The sequence below is a fragment of the Canis lupus genome, chromosome X (assembly GCF_011100685.1).
Source record: "Canis lupus familiaris isolate Mischka breed German Shepherd chromosome X, alternate assembly UU_Cfam_GSD_1.0, whole genome shotgun sequence".
Lineage (NCBI taxonomy): Eukaryota > Metazoa > Chordata > Mammalia > Carnivora > Canidae > Canis > Canis lupus.
In genome coordinates, this window is record NC_049260.1 from 77603526 (window position 1) to 77614322 (window position 10797).

The window sequence follows — 10797 nt, forward strand, 5'->3', positions numbered from 1 at the left end:
GGACAAATGTATAATTTGACTTACGAAAATCATGTTTTTAATTTACATACTTCACAAGCAAAGTTCTAGAACTGAATACTAATTTAGACTGGAGCCTCTATCTGTGATGCAAGTTTGGGGGGGCTCAAAAAAATCCTTAAAGTTGGGCAGCCCCGGCGGCTCAGCAGTTTAGCTCCGCCTCCAGCCCAGGGCCTGATCCTGGAGTCCCACGTCAGAGTCCTTGCATGGAGCCTACTTCTCCCTCTACCTGTGTCTCTGCCTATCTCATTAATAAACTGGAGGGTATTATGCTGAGTGAAATAAATAAAATCTTTTAAAAAAATCCTTAAAGTCATGGAAAAGTGAAAGCATATCATCCATAAAAGTGACAAGAGATGTAAATCATGTTCATAGAGCCTACATGGACACGATGGAGTTAGGGATGTGGATTAAAGCTGGGAAAGGTGGAATTCATTAGGGGAAAATAGTCAAATTTCAGTGCAGGATCTGGACTACAGGGGAAATATTGGACCTTGGTGACTGACAACGGGAGAATATGGAATAAGGGAGAGAGGTGATATCAGAGTAAGCGGCAGAGAAGAAAAGGCAGTAACTCCCAAGACTGGATGCTGTCTCTGGTAACCAGGAAAAAGCAAATATAAACAAAGAGGTGAGTGACGATGCCTGATGTGTTATGAGCTAGGAAAATACTGGCAAGGCTGCAGCACGGCCGCCGGCGGTCAAAGTGGTAACTGGGGATCTGAGCTCGGCGGTGACGCGGGGCCCTCACGTGACCAGGAGCCTATGTCTGCCCAAGTCCCTCTCTCCTGGTCCTTTTTGCCTGTCCAGACACCGTCTGCCTACTGCCCTTTGGTCGAGGGGAAAAGCAGAAGGAAGTAAGTCCCCTCGGTCTTCTGAAATCGGTATGTGTCGGTGCTGCCCAGTAACCTCTGGGATCGGGATGGCAGAGAGTACCAGGCCTTTCCCTATATCCAGCCCCGCCCCGCCGCGCCCACATTTCGGTGCAGAAAATGGTGGTCTTGGGGTGAGGTGGAGAGATGAGGGGGGGGGGCCTGGGAGACATAGATACCTAGAAACAGTTTCTAAGTAATCTTTGGCTTCCACTTGCCGCTTGGAAAAGAAATGACGAGCACTGCGGGGTGGTGGGGCACGGAGGACGAAGCTTAAGGTGGAGTATGGGGGAGGGGAAACAGAGGGGGCTGGCGTGGGAGCGGCGGCTAGTGTCCAGAAAGGGACGGTATGTCAGTCAGTCCTTCCCTCCTCCCCACTCCCCGCCCCCTACCCTGTCTTGGCGTCTGTCTGCAGGTCTGCAGGTCTGCAGGTCACAGGGGCGCGCCTGGAGAAGAGGGCGCCTAGAAAAAACCGCCAGGAGAGGTCCAGGTCGGGGAAGGGCTGGGCAGTGACCTGGGATGGGATACGTGGGAGGACGCTGATGGGAACCGAGTCGGCAGCACCGCCGGCGCGCCCCGCCCCTGCCACTGCGGGAGAGGCCTGTGGCAAGGCCTGCTGGGAAAATGGTGGGCTTTCGGAAAGGAGGGGGCGAGGGAGGCTGGGGGCTAGGGAGGCTGAGGGCAGGGTGGGACGCAGCGGGGTCTCCAGGGCCGGAGAGCCCCTCGACCAGCGTAGGGTGGGGGAACCTGGGCCTCGACTCGGGAAAAGGCAGGTATGAGAACCCGGGGCTGGGGTTTTGATGCAGCCGCCAAGTGTGTTGACTCGACTCTGCCTTCCTTGTCTTCTATGAATAACTGTAGATAAAGACCCCCTCAACATGGAAAAATCCTGCAAAGAAAATGAAGAACAGCCACAGAGCGCACCCAAGACTGATGAGGAGCGGCCTCCTGTGGAGCACTCTCCTGAAAAGCAGTCTCCGGAGGAACCGTCTTCCGAGGAGCAGTCGTCGGAGGAGGAGTTCTTTCCCGAGGAGCTCCTTCCCGAGCTCCTTCCCGAGATGCTCGTGTCCGAAGAGCGCCCTCCTCAGGAGCGCCTTTCTAGAAGGGACCTTTTTGAGGAGCGCCCTCCCATGGAGCAGCCTCCTTGTGGAGTGGGAAAACATAAGCTAGAAGAAGGAAGCTTTAAAGAGAGGCTGGCTCGCTCTCGCCCGCAATTTAGAGGGGACATACATGGCAGAAATTTAAGCAATGAGGAGATGATAAAGGTAGCAGAGGAGATGGAAGAAATGAAAAGAGTACGGAACAAACTGATGGTCATGCATTGGAAGGCAAGACGGAACCGTCCTTATCCTATTTAATGTATTCGGCTTTAATTCTGTTTTGCCTGATACAAGTATTGCCACCTGAACGTTGCATTTTCTCGTATACCTTTCCCCATCTCATTTTTAACTTTTCGTGTGGCTTTAGTTTAGGTATTTCACTTGTAACTGGCATAAAATTGGGTTTTCCCCACCCACAAGCTGCAAGTCTCCCTTTTTCAATCATGAGTCTCACCCATTTGCATGAAAAGATGTACATTATATATTGTGAAGTGAAAAAAACAATTTTCAAAAAGTATATGTTGCATCTCATTTTTGTAAAAAATGTATATTTATATATTAATATGCAAAGAAAAAAGTATATACTTAAATGGCTTAACAGTGGCTATCTGTGCGGTAATAGGTGTTTTGGTTTGTTTTTTCATTTTTGCTTCATCAGAACTAATTTTTAAAGACAAACATGTTACTTTCATTGCAAAAAATATAATGGGAAAAACATAAAAACCTGTCAATCAGCTTATAAAGACAATGTGGCACTTAATAAATACTTGTCAGAACTTTAAAGAAAAGTAAATCTCATGTTTGTTTTTAAGTAGGCTCCATGCCCAGGATGGAACCCAATGGGAGCTTGAACTCAAGACCCTGAAATCAAGATCTAAGCTAAGATCAAGAGCTACATGCTTAATGGACTGAGCCACCCAGATGCCCTAATTCCATGATTCTTTTAAATATCACGCAGAGAAACAAACTTGGTACTTCTATTTAATAGTCACTATTTTCCCATTTAAAGAGGAATAATGTTTGACTTAAAAGCTGCTGTGGAGGGGATCCCTGGGTGGCTCAGCGGTTTGGCGCCTGCCTTTGGCCCAGGGCGTGATCCTGGAGTCCCGGGATCGAGTCCCATGTCGGGCTCCCGGAGTGGAGCCTGCTTTTCCCTTCTCCTGTGTCTCTGCCTCTCTCTCTCTCTATGTCTATCATAAATAAATGAATAAATCTTAAAAAAAAAAAAAGCTGCTGTGGAGCCTAATAAAGTGAAGATCCTAGAGCTGCCTTGTTTCCCCCACTTGTACACATAGGACTCACAACCCCTATAGATACCTTTCAAATACAGGGGTTAGAACCCAAAGGAGGTTTCACTTAAACTCACAAATAATTGCTGTGAGATTCCAGGTGACTGCCACATTCTATTTCTATCCTGCTATTCTCTTCTCTTGGATACTGGCACATCTGCTGGGCACAGCAGCCCCTTCTTCTGGGTCCTGTTCTTACCATGCCCACTCCCCACAGCCAAGGTGCCTGGGTCCTCCAGTTGCAAAGCTTCACTGATTGCTCTGGAGTCCCTTCTGGACCAAAGCTGAACTGTGTCTCCTACAGATAAGTGGAGAATGCCTCTCCGTCAGTTTTAATATTATACTTACCCAGGTGCATATCATCCCAGTGCTGCTTAAACCTCAATGTCTTAAAGAATTCTTGGCAAAATAGTCCCCTTTTTCCTGAAGGCCTCATCTTTCCCCCACTGGATTCAAACATGAATTCACTGAGACCTGGGCTACAAGACAGATCTGTGGCCAGCTATAATGATGTATATTCAGGATTGGAACCTCCCAACCAATTTCAAAAAATGGCTATGGTTTTAGGTGCCTAATATTTGCCTTAGGGTGAATTCTCTCCCAAGGGTTTTCTGGCATATTTGCTCACCTTGTATAAATTAAAGAGGAAAGTCAGACTTAGATCAAGCTAGGACATTTCTCTTTACCCTGCCCCTCATCACCAAGAAACATTCAAAAGTACTTTATAAATCATGAAACTACTATATATGTATATACACATACATACATATGTATGTGTGTATCAGATATTATGGTTTCTAAAAATACACCTATAACACCTAAGATTTTGTTTTACTTATCCTATTAATTCTAGGAACATGGATAGTGATTAATGATTTTGGAAATTACGACCCAGTCATGAACTGTGAGTTTGTTTGATTGACTATGTAGCTTCAGTGTGTTTACCTCTCTAGAATGTATGATTTGCGATTTCAGAAGGATTACTGGGGGGAGGAATTGTTTCCCCAAATTCAACATTAAAATTATTTACAAATTCTCTATATCAGCATTTGTCTTATAAAAAATGCAAAGACCTGGGCTCTACCCCAAACCCATTAAATTTCCTTTTCTGTCAATTAGCACACAAGTTAGACATCCACTGCTATATGAAATATACTTCTGGTTTTAGTAAAAATAAATTGTGACATAGATCGAAGAAGATGCAGATGACTGTATCAGAATTTAAAAGAGTGAAAGGCTTGGGTCACCTGGCTGGCTCAGTCCGTAGAGCATGCAACTCTTGATCCTGGGCATTCTGAGTTCAACCTCTACACTGGGTGTAGAATTAACTTTTTTTAAAAAAGTGAAAGTCTGGGGTGCCTGGGTGGTTCAGTGATTGAGCGTCTGCCTTTGCCTCAGGTAGTGATCCTGGGGTCCTGGAATTGAGTTCCACATCGGGCTCCCCACAGGGAGCCTGCTTCTCCCTCTGCCTATGTCTCTGCCTCTCTCTCTGTGTCTCTCATGAATAAATAAATAAAATCTTTTTTAAAAAGTGAAAGTCTTGTCCAAGCACATTTTTTTTTAAATTTTTATTTATTTATGATAGTCACACAGAGAGAGAGAGAGAGGCAGAGACATAGGCAGAGGGAGAAGCAGGCTCCATGCACCGGGAGCCCAACGTGGGATTCGATCCCGGGTCTCCAGGATCACGCCCTAGGCCAAAGGCAGGCGCTAAACCGCTGCGCCACCCAGGGATCCCTCCAAGCACATTTATAAGAAACTAAAAACAATGTCATCCATTTTACTACATAAAATTTAGATTTCTTGCAGTGAAGCAAGACCGTACACAGAATAAAAAGCTAAGAGGATAATAAAAAAAGCAAGATACATTTTCCACGACTAATATTATGTACTGCTTTTCATTCCTTCCTTCCAGTTAGTAAAATGGATCAGAAATAAATTTAAAGTCTTTTAGTAATCATCTCACAAAATTGTAAGCCAGTCCTGTGCTCTTGACCTATAATTTTTTTAATTTCCACTGTATGATGCCATTTTGGGGGATCTCCATGTCTCCAGACCATTCTTCAAAGTCATGGCAGCCTGATGTCTGCTGGTCAGGCTAGCTTCCAGCTGGAGTGAGATAAATTTCCAGAGGCTCACTGTGCCAGTTTGACAAGATAGGAAGAATCCACTCCCCTGGTGCTCAGAGTGGTGGTGCTCAGGTAAGATATGGAAAGGCTCACCCAAGTCACACTCCTCTCCGGGGGGGGGGGGGGGGCCTGATTTTGGTTTCTGCTCCAGCCTGCAGCAGGCACCAAACCCTCTGAGACTGATGGCCAGATTATCCTGGACACACTTACCTGGAGGCAACAACTGTCCCCATTGCAGGTCAGAGCACTTGCCTTTCCCTCCTTTTCTGTAGGGAGGAGAAAAAAGTCTCAAGGATTCCTAACTGGAAACATTGGTTGGGATAGTCTTTGAGTAGGCTGATGTCTGACCTGGGTCTGACCAGGTAGCTTGGGGCTGAAGCAGGAGCTGGCTCTTTTCTGAGTTTAATGAATTAGCTTTTCCACAAATGGAGTTAGACCTCAGCTCAGACAAGACCTCACCCATCCCTCTACTACCCACCTTGTGTAGACACCCCAAAGGGCTCAGATGTGCCCCAGCCTGTTTTGGTGATTCTGCAATGAACATTGCTCTGTGCATGCAGTGCCTCTGATGTATGTGTCAGCCCAGACCCAGAGTCAGAGGAGACTCCAGGTAAAGGGAACTTGCAAAGACATGTGGTCCAACAACTTAGGAGAAAAGGGGTTTCACCTCCTGTGTGAACATCTCTATGCATTGTAGGCTCTGTCCATGATTTGGGGGCCAGGGGCCTTGGTGGTATATGGCCAGCAGCCTCCACAGCCTGGTTCTCTGGGGTTCTTACCACTTCCTGCTCACACAGAAGGCTGGTATTCCCATCACATGTCTAAGAAGCAGCTTGCCTCGTCAATGCCAGAGCAAAAAGCATTTGGGGTCCCAGACCCTGAAGAAAGCCCTCTTTTAACCAGAATGATCTGGCTTTTAGGTGACAGTGCTTGAGAGTGAGAGCCACTCAGTATGAGGTAGCATACCTGAGAGATCAGGTTCTGGCTCCTTATAAAATACCCTGAGATTCCGTCCTCTCCCATTCAGAAATACTAACCCAAACTCAATTATTTTCATGAATAAATAATAAAATTATACAGATAAATAAGAGACACATCATGTGTTCTAATTCAGATTTGTCTGAATCAGATTTTGGGTTCTCCCCACTCTACACACTCCAATTTATTTATTTAACTAATTAATTAAAAGTAAGCTCTATACCCAACCTGGGGCTCAACCTCACAATTCTGGGGTCAAGAATCATATGCTCCCAAACTGAGCCAGCTAGGCATCCCACATTGCCTCCAATTTAGATTGTAGATTTTTGGGTCTTAGGGAATAATTGATTTAGACTCATGAAGTATTATGTCCTTGTTGGTTTGTGCATTTGAGTGAGTTTTTACATATTTTTCTCCAGACAGAGATGTCTGATAGGCAGTTCAATTTAAGCATCTAGAGTTGGGAAAAGAGATTGGCATGAAAATGTGTATTGTGGCTGGTGGTATCTGACATGTGGGAAGGACCCTTTGAATACTTATTGAATTAAATGAATGAAGAATCCAATTGTATACCCTTCTACCCTTTTCTATGAATATGTATTTTTCAAACAAAAGTGGGACTGTACTAAATGTACTGATTCATAACCTATGTGTAAAAAAATAAGTTTTTCTTTAAACTTGTTTACCAAGACAATAGTGGTTTTTAAATAGTGTTTAGAAAATAAAAAATATTGGAGACAGGGCAATACGGCAGAGGAGTCCCCAAGTCATCCGTCCCCATCAACTTACCTAGATAACTTTCAAATCATCCTGAAAACCTATGAATTTGACTGAGATTTAAAGAGAGAACAGCTGGAATGCTACAGAGAGGAGTTTTTGCTTCTAACAAGATGAGGAAACTGGAGTACAAAGAAGTTGTTTCAGCTGCTGAAAATAAAAAGCTAGTAACTTAAAAAAAAGAAAATAAAAATACATAAATACATAAATAAATACATAAATAGTATTTAGAAACTAGAAGTAAGCACGCCATCTGGTGACCAGAGCCAGAACTATGATTTGAACACAGCTAACAAAGGAAAGTAGTGAAACTACGGGAGGGTGGGGGAAGAAGACGACTTGATACTGGGGAGAATACCTCAACCCTGACTCACACTGGACTGACACAGTATCAATCTCTTCTTGGGGGTTGAGACAGCACAAGAAGCGAAGTATACTTAGAGGATTTTTCCCTGTCTAAAGTCAAGATAAGTATGTGTGTGCCCATGTGTGTATGTTTAAACTGAAAGGTCTTATACTATTTTGAATTTTTTCTGATTGTGGAAGTTATGTTTCTACCAGAAAAATCAGCATATGTATGAAGGTATAAAACATTTAAATTACCTATAGTTCCTCTACCTAGAGAAGATAATTGTTAATATTGACATGTATGTGCTTAGCATTGTGTGTATATCTCCTTTTATGTTAATAAAGTATATATTCAAATACTTTTGTGTGTTATTTATATATTTGTAGTTATATCTTATAGCATATATTTTATTTATTCTTATTTATTATTTATTTTTCTTAGCACATATGCCATGACATTCATCTATATGGGTATTCCATCAACCATACCCCTTGATGGTGATGTCTATAGTGAAGATAAACTTGTTCTCTTTGATCTCAGAAGCCTGTCTTTTTTTTTTTAATTTTTTATTTATTTATGATAGGCACACAGTGAGAGAGAGAGAGAGAGAGGCAGAGACACAGGCAGAGGGAGAAGCAGGCTCCATGCACCGGAAGCCCGACGTGGGATTCGATTCCGGGTCTCCAGGATCGCGCCCTGGGCCAAAGGCAGGCGCCAAACCGCTGCGCCACCCAGGGATCCCTCAGAAGCCTATGTCTGAAGGCCACATGAATGGACAGATCCCCCAAAGAACATAAGATTGAGGAAAGAACACCAGCTTTGTTTGGAGTTGGGGAAAGAAATTCAAAATGATCAAGAAACTACTTTGGGCCGAGTACTTTATATTTGGGATCTTCTTTAATCATTACAACTCATTGAGGAAGGCATTATTACTTTAGTATATATCCTTAGTATATATGAGGAAACTGAAGCTAAAAAAAAATCTGGGTTTCTTGTACAGTATCACACAGCCAGTAAGTGGAGGAATCTGGATTTGAACTCAAATTTGTCTGACTCCTAAGTCAGAACTCTTAACCATTATGTATTATTTCTAAAATTTCATACCTTCTTTCTTATTGTTGAGTATAAGGATATTCATCTTTGGAGTTCAGAGAAGTTGGGAACACTCTCCCACCCTCACGCCCCACTCTTGTTGAGCTTGAATTTTTTGCTACAAGCATGCTTTTTAAAAAAAAATTGAGGTTTTTTGTTTTGTTTTGTTTTGTTTTTAGTAATCTCTACACACATGTGGGGCTGGAACTCACGACCCCAAAATCCAGAGTTGCATGCTCTTCCAACTGAGCCAGCCAGCTGCCCCTACAAGCATGCTTTTGCAACTAAAAAATAATAATAAGGAATTATGTCTTTCAAAATCTTTTAAGAAAAATCTCAAATAATATTAAATGGCACAAAAGAAATTGGGATGAAATATTTAAAACATATTACAGATTTAGAGATATCTTTGAAAACTACAAATCTCTACTCACCCAATGGAAGATGAGCAAAGTACGTGAAGAGGTAATTCACATGAGAGGACACAAATCACATACACACATGCTTGTACACAGATGTACACACATATATATATGTTCATAGAATCTAAATGACATTATATAAATGGCCTTGTACCTTACATTTCATTCACCAAATGTTCTTTTTTAAAAAAAGATTTTATTTATTCATGAGAGACACACAGAAAGAGGCAGAGACAGGCAGAGGGAAAAGCAGGCTCCTCACAGGGAGATTCCAGACTCCCGGGATCACGCCCTGAGTTGAAGGCAGACCTTCTCAACCGCTGAGCCACCCCGGTGTCCCCAAACGTCAATCAAGTGTTCTTTTTTCATTTCTTTTCTTTTCTTTTCTTTTCTTTTCTTTTCTTTTCTTTTCTTTTCTTTTCTTTTTTTTCTTTTCTTTTCTTTCTTTTCTTTTCTTTTCTTTTTTTTTTCTCAACTGTGTCTTGGAAATCTATCCATGTTGTTACCTATTGTGATATATATAATAAGAAATACATTTGGTTTTTGTCCCCAGTTCCTGGCATAAAACTCCTCAAACCCTTATAATTTCCGGAGTGATAAGAATGTCTTAAAAAAAAGAATGTCTTTTGTCATTCATGAAGACCTCCTTTTGAGTTTATTCTCATAAATTGATCTAGGATTGGGCCCTTTGGTAGCCTCAAGATTGCACTGGTTACTAGAAAGACCAACTTGAACTTTCAGTCCCTCTCACCAACTTCTGGGAAGGGGAAGGTGGGGAAGGCTGCAGACTAAGCTATATGAAAGGTTTTGAACAACAAGATTTGATGAGCTTCCATGTTGGTGAATGCTTCCACATCCTGGGATGGTGGCACACCCCAGGTCTATGAGGACAGAAGCTCCTCCATTTGGGACCCTTTTGGACCTCACCCTTTATACCTTTACATCCAGTTATTCATCTGTATCCTTTATAATATCCTTTGTAATAAACTATAAAACATAAGTAAATATGAATCAATCTAGCAAGTTAATTGAATCCCAGGATGGAGTGGAGTCGTAGGAACCTCTGATCTAGTAGGTCAGAAGCACTAATGATAACCTGGACTTAAGGTTGGCATCTGAAGGGAGTGGGGTGCAGTCTTGTGGGACTGAGCCCTTAACCTGTGGGATCTGACACTCCTTCAGTGTCAGAACTGAGTTCATTATGTCCTGTGCTCAAAAAAAAATGCTAGATCTATAGATTTAGGTCATATGTAACTCCTGCATATATTGCATAGTATGAACGAACATACTGTAGTTTATTCCTTAGTGATAGAGATTGAGATGGTTTCCAGTGCTTTGCTATTAGAAATATGCTATCTTTTACAGATACGGTGAAATGCCAGGACACCTGCACCCCGATGTTTCTAGCAGCAATATCCACAATAGCCAAACTATGGAAGGAGCCTCAGTGTCCATCAACAGATGAATGGATAAAGAAGATGTGGTTTATGTATACAATGGAATATTACCCAGCCATTAGAAATGACAAATACCCACCATTTGCTTCGACGTGGATAGAACTGGAGGGTATTATGCTGAGTGAAATAAGTCAATCGGAGAAGGACAAACATTATATGGTCTCATTCATTTGGGGAATATAAAATATAGTGAAAGAGAATAAAGGGGAAAGGAGAAAAATGAGTGGGAAATATCAGAAAGGGAGACAGAACATGAGAGACTCCTAACTCTGGGAAACGAACAAGGGGTGGTGGAAAGGCAAGTGGGCGGGGGG

At 42.7% G+C, this 10797-nt stretch overlaps 1 protein-coding gene across 7 annotated transcripts; it reads left to right on the forward strand.

The window, feature by feature from the left end:
• The first annotated feature begins 734 nt into the window (after positions 1 to 734).
• Positions 735 to 2778, forward strand: TCEAL1 (transcription elongation factor A like 1). 7 transcript variants are annotated; one of them, XM_038587965.1, is made up of 3 exons: positions 735 to 875; positions 1306 to 1380; positions 1752 to 2778. In XM_038587965.1, the coding sequence occupies exon 3, from the start codon at positions 1769 to 1771 to the stop codon at positions 2246 to 2248; it is 480 nt and encodes a 159-aa protein (XP_038443893.1). In that variant the 5' UTR covers positions 735 to 875; positions 1306 to 1380; positions 1752 to 1768; the 3' UTR covers positions 2249 to 2778. The 7 variants fall into 7 exon arrangements, with proteins under 7 accessions (XP_038443893.1, XP_038443896.1, XP_038443892.1 ...); XM_038587963.1 differs by having other exon boundaries at positions 746 to 902; XM_038587966.1 differs by having other exon boundaries at positions 756 to 902; positions 1314 to 1380.
• Positions 2779 to 10797: the final 8019 nt, after the last annotated feature.

Coding starts and splice junctions, on each gene's coding strand:
- TCEAL1 (XM_038587962.1), top strand. CDS start 1,433: ATGGGAACCGAGTCGGCAGCACCGCCGGCGCGCCCCGCCCCTGCCACT. Junction 1,518..1,751: donor CAAGGCCTGCTGGGAAAATG/GTGGGCTTTCGG, acceptor GAATAACTGTAG/ATAAAGACCCCCTCAACATG.